Raw genomic sequence first — 14,488 nt, 5'->3', positions numbered from 1 at the left:
CTTCAATGTCCATTCTTACCCAGTGCAACTGGCTGTGCATCCCTGTGTTTAAGTGTCTACCTCTTAGTAAGGTAATTGTCTGTCTGTGTGTTCTCTCAGCCTTTGCAGAGTTGCAGACAGACATCCATGAGCTGACCCAGGAGCTGGACGGAGCGGGCATCCCCTTCCTTGAGTACAGGACCTACGCCATGCGAGTACTGTTCCCTGGCATCGAGGATCACCCCGTGCTCAAGGAGATGGAGGTACGGGTCAAGGAGGTACACCACCACTGCCACCGCAGCATGTAGAATAGAATATCTATACCACTATCTATGCTAATCTGTATCTATATCTAATATCCCACCCTCTAAATGTTAGATGAAACCTTTGTCTCACCAAAATCCCATGTTACAGCTCGGGAAGGTACAGAGGACAGGATGTATGTAACATGATATCATTTCATACAGCCAATCATTAAGCCGATGAAATGGTCATATGATATGGCTATAATCATTTCATATACAGTGGCCGCATCACATAGGAGCTTCTCTCTCTTCATGTATCAATGACGTTCCATATATATTTCAAATATGCTACTAGATCCCACCTGGTTCAGCATGAAATATATGCAAATGCCTGTTAGAATACAGTGTAGAGACTGTCTACCTCCCCGCCCTGTCAACCACAGGCTCTTCTAAAGGGGAGGGATTACATCTTTATTGTTATGTCCGGATTTCTTTCCCACTGAATTTCCCCTCAGGTCCCAGGCGTAATCAAGTGTCCATACACACGGCTCAATCCCTTATTGCTCTGTGTAGCTGCTCTCCCCAAAGCAACCTACAGTACCCAGCCTGCTCCCCCAGAGGCCCCAGAATTTCATTTAGCTCCACTGAGGAAAATTGAGGCACTTTATTAGGCCGTGTAGTGGAAGGAGGAGAGATTCTGTGAAGTCAGAGTGCATGGTGTACGGTATGGCAGTCCTCGATTGGCTACAGGACTAGATGTGTTTCAGAGTTATGAGGTCAGTCAAGGATCATGGGAGGCAGGCGGGTGGGGGGATGGAGCCAGGCGATTGGCTAATGGAGGAGGAAGTGTTTTTTCATAAAGACAGAGACAGTACTTTGATTTTATTTTCCTTTTATTAACACATACTGGGTGTTGTTTAGACATTATGCCGTAAGCCTTGCAGAATATACTAGATGTTTGTCTCCCTTTTTAACAGACACTACCCTTGTTTTTCTGAGCAGTTGCACTGCCCTGTCTATGTGAGAGAGTTAGAGTGAAGGATTGTGGGTTAGGTCTAGAGGGGGCCGTAGCATTGCTGATGAGAAGTGACAGATGCCAGCCTGTGGAACAGACTTCTGTCACCCAGCCACCCTCGGACGCACAGCACTGCACAGGCCCTCTACTTTCTACGCCCCAGTGCATCCTCCTTCCTCCTCCTCCTCCTCCTCCTACCGTTCTCTTTTCTCCTGTGCTCAGCTGACGACGTAGGGCAAATTGATCATAAGACATTTGAAGAAACATCTCCTAAGATAGAATGCACTGTACTTGTGCTTGTGACAATAAAACTTGAAACTTGAAAATGTACCTCAGGCTTTAAAAGCAGCTAAGGTCATGAATGTGAATCTAACAATGGCCTCATAGACCAAGATGTCATGTCTTGTATACAGTACATAGCCAAGCTCTAAATAATGCTTACATCATTTATTGTTGTGTTATTTACATTAGTCTTACTCCATGCATTTACATTATACCATTTACATTACCCCTACCCCACATAGAAATACTACAGTTTACTATAGAATACTACAGTACTTACTAGAATATGTAGTAAACTGTAGTATACTGTAGAATTCTATAGTAAATATTACAGTCCGCAAAAACACTACACTTCTGGCCCCTCTTTGGTCACTGTGTTAACTAACCTCCAGACGAGCTTCAATGCCATACAACTCTCCTTCCGTGGCCTCCAACTGCTCTTAAACGCAAGTAAAACTAAATGCATGCTATTCAATCGATCACTGCCCGCACCTGCTCGCCCGTCCAGCATCACTACTCTGGACGGCTCTGACTTAGAATACGTGGACAACTACAAATACCTGGGTGTCTGGTTAGACTGTAAACTCTCCTTCCAGACTCACATTAAGCATCTCCAATCCAAAATTAAATCTCATGCTGCCAAACATACCCTCGTAAAACTGACCATCCTACCGATCCTCGACTTCGGTGATGTCATCTATAAAATAGCCTCCAACACTCTACTCAACAAACTGGATGCAGTCTATCACAGTGCCATCCGTTTTGTCACCAAAGCCCCATACACTACCCACCATTGCAACCTGTACGTTCTCTTTGGTTGGGCCTTGCTTCATACTCGTTGCCAAACCCACTGGCTACAGGTTATCTACAAGTCTCTGCTAGGTAAAGCCCCGCCTTATCTCAGCTCACTGGTCACCATAGCAGCACCCACTCGTAGCACGCGCTCCAGCAGGTATATCTCACTGGTCACCCCCAAAGCCAATTCCTCCTTTGGTCGTCTTTCCTTCCAGTTCTCTGCTGCCAATGACTGGAACGAACTGCAAAAATCTCTGAAGCTGGAGACTCATATCTCCCTCACTAGCTAAAAGCCTGTTTAGGATAGGGGGCAGTATTTTCACGGCCGGATGAAAAAACGTACCCGATTTAAACTGGTTACTACTCTTGCCCAGAAACGAGAATATACATATTATTAGTAGATATGGCAGGCAAAAACCTGAGAAAATTCCAAGCAGGAAGTGGCCTGTCTGAGAATTTGTAGTTCGTCTTTTGATTCTCTAACGAATCTACAGTATCTGTGGGGTTACGTTGCACTTTCTAAGGCTTCCATTGGCTGTCTAAAGCCTTCAGAAAGCGGATTGAGCCGTCTCCTGTCTCTGGGCAGAGTATAGTAGCTCAGTTTCTCAGTGGTCTGCCTGGGGACAAAGAGATTGGATATGCGCATTCACGCGAGCACGCTGTTTTTTCTTTTCCTCTTTGAATGAATACACTATTGTCTGGTTGGAATATTATCGCTATTTTACGAGTAAAATACCATAAAAATTGATTTTAAACAGTGTTTGACATGCTTCTAAGTACGGTAATGGAACATTTGGAATTTTTTTTACTCGAAATGCACTCGCGCGTTACCCTTTGGATAGTGACCTGAACGCACGAACAAAACAGAGGTATTTGGACATAACTATGGATTATTTGAAACAAAAACAACATTTCTTGTGGAAGTAGCAGTCCTGGGAGTACATTCTGACGAAGATCAGCAAAGGTAATACAATATTTCTAATACTAATTCTGAGTTTAGTTTGCCCCGAACTTGGCGGGTGTCAAAATAGCTAGCCTGATGGCTGAGCTATGTACTCAGAATATTGAAAAATATGCTTTCGCCGAAAAGCTATTTTAAAATCTGACATAGCGATGGCATAAAGGAGTTCTGTATCTATAATTCTTAAAATAATTGTTATGTATTTTGTAAACATTTATGATGAGTAATTTTGTAAATTCACCGGAAGTTTTTGGTAGGAATACATGTTCTGAACATCACACGCCAATGTAAAAAGCTGTTTTTGGATATAAATATGAACTTGATTGAACAAAACATACATGTATTATATAACATAATGTCCTAGGAGTGTCATCTGATGAAGATCATCAAAGGTTAGTGCTTCCTTTAGCTGTGTTTTGGGTTTTTGTGACATATATGCTTGCTTGGAAAATGGCTGTGTGATTATTTTGGTCTATGTACTCTCCTAACATAATCTAATGTTTTGCTTTCGCTGTAAAGCCTTTTTGAAATCAGACAATGTGGTTAGATTAACGAGAGTCTTATCTTTAAAATGGTGTAAAATAGTCGTATGTTTGAAAAATTGAAATGATTGCATTTTGGAGGTTTTTGTATTTCGCGCCACGCTGTTCCATTGGATATTGGCTCGGTGTTCCGCTAGCGGAACGTCTGTCCTCAACAGGTTTTAAGCACCAGCTGTCAGAGCAGCTCACAGATCACTGCACCTGGACATAGCCCATCTGTCAACAGCCCATCTATCTACCTTCCTCATCCCCATACTGTATTTATTTATTTATCTTGCTCCTTTGCACCCCAGTATCTCTACTTGCACATTCATCTTCTGCTCATCTACAATTCCAGTATTTAATTGCTATATTGTAATTACTTCGCCACCATGGCCTATTTATTGCCTTAACTTACCTCATTTGCACTCACTGTAGATGGACTTTTTGTTTTCTTTTGTTCTACTGAATTATTGACTGTATGTTTTGTTTATTCCATGTGTAACTCCGTGTTGTTGTATGTGTCAAATTGCTATGCTTTATCTTGGCCAGGTCGCAGTTGCAAATGAGAACTTGTTCTCAACTAGCCTACCTGGTTAACCTCTTACATCTAGACGTTCCGCTAGCGGAACACCTGCTCCAATATCCAATGATAGGCGTGGCGCGAATTACAAAGTCCTCAAAAATCCAAAAACCTCCATTTTTCAAACATATGACTATTTTACACCATTTTAAATACAAGACTCTCCTTTATCTAACCACACTGTCCAATTTCAAAAAGGCTTTGCAGCGAAAGCAAAACATTAGATTATGTCAGCAGAGTACCCAGCCAGAAATAATCAGACACCCATTTTTCAAGCTAGCATATAATGTCACAAAAAACAAAACCACAGCTAAATGCAGCACTAACCTTTGATGATCTTCATCAGATGACACTCCTAGGACATTGTTATACAATACATGCATGTTTTGTTCAATCAAGTTCATATTTATATCAAAAACCAGCTTTTTACATTAGCATGTGACATTCAGAACTAGCATTCCCACCGAACACTTCCGGTGAATTTACTAAATTACTCACGATAAACGTTCACAAAAAACATAACAATTATTTAAAGAATTATAGATACAGAACTCCTTTATGCAATCGCTATGTCCGATTTTAAAATAACTTTTCGGTGAAAGCACATTTTGCAATATTCTGAGTAGATAGCCTGGCCATCACGGGCTAGCTATTTTGACACCCACCAAGTTTGGCCCTCACCAAACTCAGATTTACTATAAGAAAAATTGGATTACCTTTGCTGTTCTTCGTCAGAATGCACTCCCAGGACTTCGACTTCAATAACAAATGTTGGTTTGGTTCCAAATAATCCATAGTTATATCCAAATAGCGGCGTTTTGTTCGTGCGTTCAAGACACTATCCGAAGGGTAAAGAATGGTGACGCGGCCGGCGCGTTTCGTGACAAAAAATGTCTAAATATTCCATTACCGTACTTCGAAGCATGTCAAACGCTGTTTAAAATCAATTTTTATGCGATTTTTCTCGTAAAAAAGCGATAATATTCCGACCGGGAAACCCTGTTTTCGTTCAAAGACGAAAAAATAAAAACATGGAGTCGTCTCGTGCACGCGCCCCCAGTCTCATTGTTCTCAGATCGACCACTATCCAAATGCGCTACTGTTTTTCAGCCATGGCCTGCAAAGTCATCATTCAATGTTCTGGCGCCTTCTGAGAGCCTATGGGAGCGTTAGAAAATGTCACGTTTCAGCAGAGATCCCCTGTTTTGGATAGAGATGATCAAGAAGGCCAAGAAATAGTCAGAGAGGGCGCTTCCTGTTTGGAATCTTCTCAGGTTTTGCCCTGCCAAATGAGTTCTGTTATACTCACAGACACCATTCAAACAGTTTTAGAAACTTTGGGGTGTTTTCTATCCAAAGCTAATAATTATATGCATATTCTAGTTTCTGGGCAGGAGTAATAATCAGATTAAATCGGGTACGTTTTTTATCCGGCCGTGAAAATACTGCCCCCTATCCATAACAAGTTAAATAAAAGTTAAATTAAAAAATAAAAAATAAAAAATACTATAGTATTTTATCCATAGTGTACTGTAGTATTTTTTAATGTGGGGTACTCCACATAATTTACATTACATTTACAACACATGTGGATGTTGTTTCCTTATAGGTCCAGGCCAACCAGGAGAAGGCCTTGACCCTGTTTGGCCAGCTCCTCACCAAGAAGCACTTCCTGTTGACGTTCATCCGCACCCTGGAGGCGCAGCGCTCCTTCTCCATGCGTGACCGTGGCAACGTGGCGTCGCTCATCATGACAGCGCTGCAGGGGGAGATGGAGTACGCCACAGGGGTTCTCAAACAGCTTCTATCTGACCTCATCGACAAGAACCTGGAGAGCAAGAACCACCCCAAGCTGCTGCTGCGCCGGTGAGACGGACACATTCACACAATCACCCACTCGCGCAGTCGTCCGCTGACACACTCACTCATTTGTTGTAACCCACATTTCTTAACATACTGACTTGTGTACTACTGTTTAATAAATCATACTACTCTTACATACAGTGCATTCGGGAAGGTATTCAAACCCCTTGACTTTTTCCACATTTTGTTACTTTACAGCCTTATTCTAAAATGTATTAAATTAATTGTTTTCCTCGTCAATCTACACAAAATACCCCATAATGACAAAGCGAAAACAGGTTTTTAGAATTGTTTGCAAATGAATTAAAAGTAATAAACAGAAATACCTTATTTACATAAGTATTCAGACCCTTTGCTATGAGACTCGAAATTGAGCTCAGATGCATCCTGTTTCCATTGATCATCCTTGAGATGTTTCTACAACTTGATTGGAGTCCACCTGTGGTAAATTCAATTGATTGGACATTATTTGGAAAGGCACACACTTGTGTATATGAAGTCCCACAGTTGACAGTGCATGTCAGAGCAAAAACAAGCGTCACGTCTGGAGAAAACCTGGCACCATCCCTACGGTGAAGCATGGTGGTGGCAGCATCATGCTGTGGGGATGCTTTTCAGTGGCAGTGACTGGGAGACTAGTCAGGATTGAGAGAAAGATGAACAGAGCATAGTACAGAGAGATCCTTGATGAAAACCTGCTCTGGAGCGCTCAGGACCCCGGACTGGGGAGAAGGTTCACCTTCCTACAGGACAACGACCCTAAGCACACAGCCAAGACAATGCAGGAGTGGCTTCGGAACAAGTCTCTGAATGTCCTTGAGTGGCCCAGCCAGAGCACGGACTTGAACCAGATCGAACGTCTCTGGAGAGACCTGAAAATATGAATATTTATATAATGTGATATTTCAGTTTTTAATTTTTAATACATTTGCAAAAATGTCTAAAAAACAGTTTTTGCTTTGTCATTATAGGAGATTTTGTGTAGATTGATGAAGGAAAAAAACTATTACATTTATTTGAGAATAAGGCTGTAACGTAACAAAATGTGGAAAAAGTCAAGGGGTCTGAATACTTTCCCAATGCACTGTACACAGTAGTACATATTTTATTTCCGTATTCTCTCAAACAATATAGCCATTGGTGTAGTGGAGGGTAAATGCAAGTAAACACAGTTTAGCCACCTTTTTTTGCCCAACCGTTAACCACCTTTTGCAGAAAAATGCATTTAAAGTATAGGGAGCGTTACTTTTTTCACCATGACCGACGATCAGGGTTTACCCAATAATTGTTTTACCACTACATCACTGTATATAGCCAAACCAAGATGGAGGACTTAAACTCAAACAAAGGGCCAAATCAAAATCTTAGTTAAAGATGCACTGTGATGAAATCGCTACCACCATTCCCTGGTTGCAAAAATTCTAATAGTTCACCAAATTTCAGTTTATGTGACAAACAAGCAAGTACTGTATTGTGTAAAGAATCATTGTACCATCTAAACCACTGTGAATTTATTTTTCCATAAGCAAAAATATTGTATTTTCAGCTGTTTGAAGCTGGTGTACAAAACCGAAAATAAAAGGCACAAAAACGAAACTTAAGCACGGAAAGCATAGAAATAGCGCGCAGAACAGATCTACTGCTTCTTAGACTTGCTTTCAATGAGAATGACAGATCTATAACTCATATTTCTATGTGAATTTGGTCAGGTTGCCCAAAAAGTTACATATTGCAGCTTTAGGGGTGTTTTGTAGAAGTTTTCTTCCTATCACCCCTCCTTCCTGTGCCGCCTTTTAATTTAGATTAACTAGATAATTAAGGAGAGAAAGTTGCTTTTCTAGCTGCTGTAGGGGGAGGAGAAAGGGGAAAGGGAAAAGGAGCAAACTGTTTGCCTAGGTTTCCTCTCTGGATATTAGGATAAATAAATATAAATAAATGACAGTGGATTTTAATTGCTCCTCATCTGTGGGACATTTCAGGGGTCTTTGATCGTAGAGGCAACAGGTTTATGATTAACGAGAGAAGTTACCCAATTATGGTAATTGTCTGTTTTTAATGAAGATTGGTTGTTTGCTTTGAGAATAAAGTATTTGTTTTAAGACCTTTTCCCCTTATGAAAGTATCAGTATTAGTCTAAAACTAAAACTAGATTTATTCCTAGTTAGTTTTGAGGTAGAGCTGCAATTTCTTCTACTTGATAATTGAACTATCATGTCTGATTCATCCTCCTCTTGCCTTACGTTTCTCTGTTAGAACGGAGTCTGTTGCTGAGAAGATGCTGACCAACTGGTTCACTTTTCTCTTGTACAAGTTCCTAAAGGTAAGTCCACCATCAAACTGCCCTGACCAGATGAGTTACAGTAGCTGCTCTTCAGGAACCCCTCAACTCCACCACTCTCTCTCTTCTACCGATTAGAATTAGTTTTGTTTCCCCCCTTCCCTGTTTCTCATTATGGGTTAGTATTAGTTAGTTCACTATTAGTATTTTAGTCTGTTAAAGTCTCCAGCTAGAGGCATTTCTCTTTATTTCATTAGTTTGTTACGTTATTATGTATTTGACAGACATGTTCTTGCCTGCGGTCATTAGGAGCTTTGGGGGTGTGGCGTTCGACTGGTCCTCTCTTCACTCTCTTCTCACTCTCCCGCGCTCCCTCGTGGAAGAGTGTAAAATTACCCCCTAATGAAGCCGGGTGGTGGAAATAAAGATAATTTCATAGACAACCGTGTCGTAGCGAGGGCTAGGGAGTGATGTATGCGTGTTCCCTATCGTTAGCAGCTGTCTGGTTAATTAGCACAGATGCTAACAAGATGTTAACAGCATATGCAGGGAGAGAGAGGGAGAGTTGGGCTGCTGCATAAGAATCAGGAGAGGACACTGGAGGTGGAGACTTAGCTAGCTTCATGTCTCCATTCTCCCCCTCTAGCAGTTAGCTAGGCCCTGTCTCCACCTCTATCCCAGTTAGCAGTTAGCTAGCCCCTGTCTCCACCTCTATCCCAGTTAGCAGTTAGCTCGCCCCTGTCTCCACCTCTATCCCAGTTAGCAGTTAGCTAGCCCCTGTCTCCACCTCTATCCCAGTTAGCAGTTAGCTAGCCCCTGTCTCCACCTCTATCCCAGTTAGCAGTTAGCTCGCCCCTGTCTCCACCTCTATCCCAGTTAGCAGTTAGCTAGCCCCTGTCTCCACCTCTATCCCAGTTAGCAGTTAGCTAGCCCCTGTCTCCACCTCTATCCCAGTTAGCAGTTAGCTAGCCCCTGTCTCCTCCTCTATCCCAGTTAGCAGTTAGCTAGCCCCTGTGTCCACCTCTATCACAGTTAACAGTTAGCTAGCCCCTGTCTCCACCTCTATCCCAGTTAGCAGTTAGCTAGCCCCTGTCTTCACTCTCTCACAGTTAACTACCCACGGGCACAGACGTCAGTTCGACGTCTAGTTTTGATTTACATTTGGTTGGTTGTCAACTAATGTGAATTCAATGTGAAATCAACATGTCATTGGATTTAGGTGAAATTCCCTTACGTTGATGACTTTTTTCGAATCTAATCAGTTTTCCACATTGATTCAATGTCATCACATAGATTTTCTTTGTTTAAATGACGTGGAAACAATGTTGATTCAACCAGTTTATGCCCAGTGTGGAGCTTCAGTCTCAATGTCTGATCACCAACAACAATGAGACGGCCTATAGGGAGGAGGTCAGAGACCTGGCAGTGTGGTGCCAGGTCAACAACCTCTCCCTCAATGTGAGCAAGACAAAGGAGCTGATTGTGGACTACAGGATAAGGCGAGCCGAACAGGCCTCCATTAACATCGACGGGGCTGTAGTGGAGCGTCTAGGACCAAAAGGCTCCTTAACAGCTTCTACCCCCAAGCTATAAGACTGCTGAACAATTAATCAAATGGCCACCCAGACTATTTACATTGACCCCCCCCCCTTCATTTTTAGACACTCACTGTTTATTATCAATGCATAGTCACTTCACCCCCACCTACATGTACAAATTACCTCGACTAACCTGTACCCCCGCACATTGACTTGGTACCGGTGCCCCCTGTATATACAGTAGCCTCGTTATTGTTAATTTATTGTGTTATTTTTTGTTTGTTTGTTTATTTAGTCAATATTTTCTTAACTTTATTTCTTGAACTGCGTTGTTGGTTAAGGGCTTGTAAGTTAGCATTTCACAGTAAGGTCTACACCTGTTGTATTCGGCGCATGTGACAAATAACATTTGATTTCATTTAATTTAATTTGACGACTCAAACTAAATGATTCCGCAGCTTTATGTTCGCTACATACTCAGTCTGAGACTGCCATCAACGTTGTTTGTGGGGATGAGGGGGATTGTACAAAAAAATGTAATCAGCGATTGGATCGTCTCTAACCAATCAGCGGATCAATGCCAATTATGAATTTTGTAAACGCCGCTTTACCCATGTGTGTTCTGGCTCTGGCCCAACCAATTGGTTTCTGGGACCAATCAGAATGGTTAGAATGTGTTTGTGTTCTAGAAATCGTCAGGGAGGTACTCAGAACCAAACTCTTTGCGGAGAAGAAACTTCCTTGGTTAGTATATAGATCATCTTTGCTACTGCGGATATTTGGAAAAATATATATTTGGACAACTGCAAAGGTGTTGCTACAGCTCTCACTAATATTGCTGCCCTGAATTTAGCTGGGTTTAAGTACAGACTACTTTCTGGAGGACAATACCAGGCTCACTCACGTGTTTACATGTGTGGGTGAGGTGGGGCTAAGGCTTAAGAGGGTATGAATGATGCTGAATGGGTGTTAACAAAGAAGATCTCTCTTGGAAGTGTACAAATCTCATCAAATTCTTTCAAAGGGCATTTTCTCCTACTTCAGTGGGATAACAAGTGTATCAACATTTAAAGCAGCATTACTTGTCCATGTTTCCTCCAACCATGTTGAAATTCTGAGTTTGTACTTTTATAGAATACTAAAATAAATGCAAATCACTTGCATTTCATCTAAACCTTAATAGAGAAATCTGGATACTTATGCATGTGCGTATTTCTCACCTTCCGCTTGAAAGATATCAACTTTTTGATTGCTGATAAATGGTGGAGAGAGGGTGAGAGGGCAAGGAGTTCTGAGTGTGTTTTAAATTGGGAGAGATAAATGCTATGCCTATCAAGCACTTAGATCTCTCTCTCTCTTTCTCTCTCTCTCAATTCAATTTAAGGGCTTTATTGGTATGGGATGGGAAACATATGTTTACATTGCCAAAGCAAGTGAAATAGATAATAAACAAAAGTGAAATCAACAATAAAAATTAAAAGTAAACATTACACTTACAAAAGCTCTCTCTCTCGCTCTCTCTCTCTCTCTCTCTCTCTCTCTCTCTCTCTCTCTCTCTCTCTCTCTCTCTCTCTCCTCGACTACAGCCCATGCATTTCTAACATGGTGAAGGGCTTCCTAAGCACTTCCTCTCAATCATTAACCTCGTATTAGTTTCAGCCTCAGTTGCCACCTGTCTGTCGTCTCTCTCACTCTGCTCTAAACTGTTTCTCTTTTTAAGAGGGGAGAGTTTTTCTTGGGTCTGAGCTGGGGGTAATGACACTATTGATTGGCAAGTGCCCATGATAGTGCAAACGCAGGAAACATTTATGTTAGACCACCCTAGTGCTCTGTCGATTAGGCCAGTGAGAAGATACAGGAGAATAGCATTGCCTCATTGGCAACAAATTTCATGTTCATATGCATACCTGTTTGATATACACTGAGTGTACAAAACATTAGGAACACCTGCTCTTTCCATGACAGAATGACCAGGTGAAAGCTATGATCCCTTATTGATGTCACCTGTTAAAATACACTTCAGTCAGTGTAGTGGAGGAGACAGGTTAAAGAAGGATTTTTAAGCCTTGAGACATGGATTGTGTATGTGTGCTATTCAGAGGGTGAATGGGCATTATAAAATATTTGAGTGCCTTTGAACAGGGTATAGTAGTAGGTGCCAGGTTCACCGGTTTGAGTCAAGAACTTCAACGCTGCTGGGTTTTTCACGCTCAACAGTTCACCGTGTGTATCCAGAATGGTCCACCACCCAAAAGACATCCAGCCAACTTGACACAACTGTGGAAACATTGGAGTCAACATGGACCAGTATTCCTTTGGAATGCTTTTGACACCTTGTAGTCCATGCCCCTCAATATTAGGAAGGTGTTCTTAGTGTTTTGTCCACTCAGTGTAGATACATTTGGTTGAGAAATTGCATTGTTGGAGCAGAATCCTGAAGGCCACTGGTCCCAAGCTTCAGCCTGTACCTGTCGCTGATGGTCTTTGTCCCTGTGTGTCCCTGTGTGTCCAGGAGTGTGCTGGGGAGCCTCTGTTCATGCTGTACTGTGCCATGAAGCAGCAGATGGAGAAGGGGCCTATAGACTCCATCACAGGAGAGGCACGCTACTCCCTCAGTGAGGACAAGCTCATCAGACAGCAGATTGACTACAAGACCCTGGTGAGTGCTGTCAAATATAACTATTTTATAGGACAATAAAGATATTTGATCAATTGTGTGATTTACCTTTGAGAAGGCAGTAAGGTCGGTAGGATCTGTCATTACCTCAGTGACTCTAATTAGTGCTTGATAACGCGATTCGAATACCTGCAAATGACAACTTATTTAACTAAGCTGAACCTAATTCCTGTCCCCTCCCTCCCCTGGCAGACTCTCCACTGTATGAACCCGGAGAATGAGAACGCTTCGGAGGTGACAGTGAAGGGGCTGAACTGTGACACCATCACCCAGGTGAAGGAGAAGCTGCTGGATGCAGTGTACAAGGGCAGCCCCTACTCCCAGAGACCCAAGGCTGGGGACATGGACCTGGGTAAGAACACCAGTGTTTAGTGACTGACTGTGTGTTTGTGTTTAGTGCCTGTCTCCGCTCTCATCCTCATCTTCTCTTCACAGAGTGGCGTCAGGGCAGGATGGCCAGAATCATCCTTCAGGATGAGGATGTCACCACCAAGATCGATAACGACTGGAAACGCCTCAACACACTGGCCCACTATCAGGTGAAGCAGAGGGCTGGAGTTGCCAGAGTGTGGTTTTATCTGTGCAAACAGAAAGTGCATGGAGTGATTGACAGGACAATGTTTACAAGACAGCCCTTTGTTTTTCCATCCTTGTAGGTGACGGACGGCTCAGTGATCGCTCTGGTACCAAAGCAGAACTCAGCCTACAACATATCCAACTCCTCTACCTTCACCAAGTCTCTCAGCAGATATGGTGAGTCTCTCTTTCTCCTTTCTTTTTCTTTCAATCTCTCTCCCAATCTCTGTCTTTCGCCCTCTGTATGTCTTTATTGATAGTAGGCTAGATTTGACTCAGCCTCTGTGAATAGAGAGAACCATAGATCCACCACTATCAAGCCTACGCCATTTCAGAGGTATTTCCACCATCTAGGAAATAACAGGCATTACATCAGACATCTCACTCCTCCTGCCAGAGACTGAAGACCAATAGCTAACACAGACACACCTCTGAACACAGCCTCAGCTGTACACCACAACAGTGTAACCAGCTCTCTGGCAAAAGCCTGAGGGCTTTCACGTTTGTTGTTGTTTTCCCTTCTCTCTCTCCTCAAGTGTGTCTGTGTGTTAAGGGGTTACGATAGCAACGCTGACAGGCCAGTGAAAGCCAGGCTGGTTTGTTAGTCCACAGAGAGGATAGCCAAGCCCTGGCTGTTGTAAAAGCAGAGGTAAACATCCACCACTCCCCCAGAAGCCAAAGAACATGATTGTCATGAAATTTACAGGCACTCAAGCAGCAGTAGCAACAGCAGCAGCAGCAGTAGTAGTAGTAGTAGCAGCTTCATGATGAATGTCCAATAGAAGTAGGAGTACAGTACTATTGGCTGCTGGTAGAGTGGCTACAGTGGAGAGAATGTTCTGGTGTGAACAAGCTGATACTGGGGGTTGACAAGGTCATTGGCACGGAGACCAATCTTAGTCACACTGGTTCCGTTTTCCTTTAGTTTCATCACTGGTTTTAACACCTCCACTAGAAATACGTGTAGCAGGAGTTAGTCTCTGGTTCGCTGTTTAAATACTACAGGGCCCATATTTACAAAGTGTCTCCGAGTATGAATGCTGATCTAGGATCAGGTCCCCCCTGTTATTCATTATGATTTAGAAGGCAAAACGTATTCCTACTCTGAGACGCTTCGTGAATACAGGCCAAGTTCTCTGTAGAATGAATTGGGTATATTCAGGTCACTGCTCTTA

At 42.5% G+C, this 14,488-nt stretch overlaps 1 protein-coding gene across 3 annotated transcripts in view; it reads left to right on the top strand.

The window, feature by feature from the left end:
• LOC106566890 (plexin-A1) overlaps positions 1–14,488 on the top strand; it is a 274,998-nt gene that overhangs the window by 251,384 nt on the left and 9,126 nt on the right. For 2 of the 3 annotated variants that reach the window (XM_014135442.2, XM_045693144.1), the window contains exons 21-27: positions 100–257; positions 5,991–6,247; positions 8,498–8,564; positions 12,573–12,719; positions 12,930–13,089; positions 13,173–13,276; positions 13,394–13,490. In XM_014135442.2, coding sequence (XP_013990917.1) covers positions 100–257; positions 5,991–6,247; positions 8,498–8,564; positions 12,573–12,719; positions 12,930–13,089; positions 13,173–13,276; positions 13,394–13,490 — 990 coding nt within the window. The remainder of the gene's footprint in view (positions 1–99; positions 258–5,990; positions 6,248–8,497; positions 8,565–12,572; positions 12,720–12,929; positions 13,090–13,172; positions 13,277–13,393; positions 13,491–14,488) is intronic. The other variant, XM_014135443.2, reaches the window with a different exon arrangement.

The sequence above is a fragment of the Salmo salar genome, chromosome ssa13 (assembly GCF_905237065.1).
Source record: "Salmo salar chromosome ssa13, Ssal_v3.1, whole genome shotgun sequence".
NCBI classification, from domain to species: Eukaryota; Metazoa; Chordata; class Actinopteri; order Salmoniformes; family Salmonidae; genus Salmo; species Salmo salar.
Note: the sequence above shows the minus strand (reverse complement) of the source record. Positions and strands in the feature narration are given on the sequence as shown.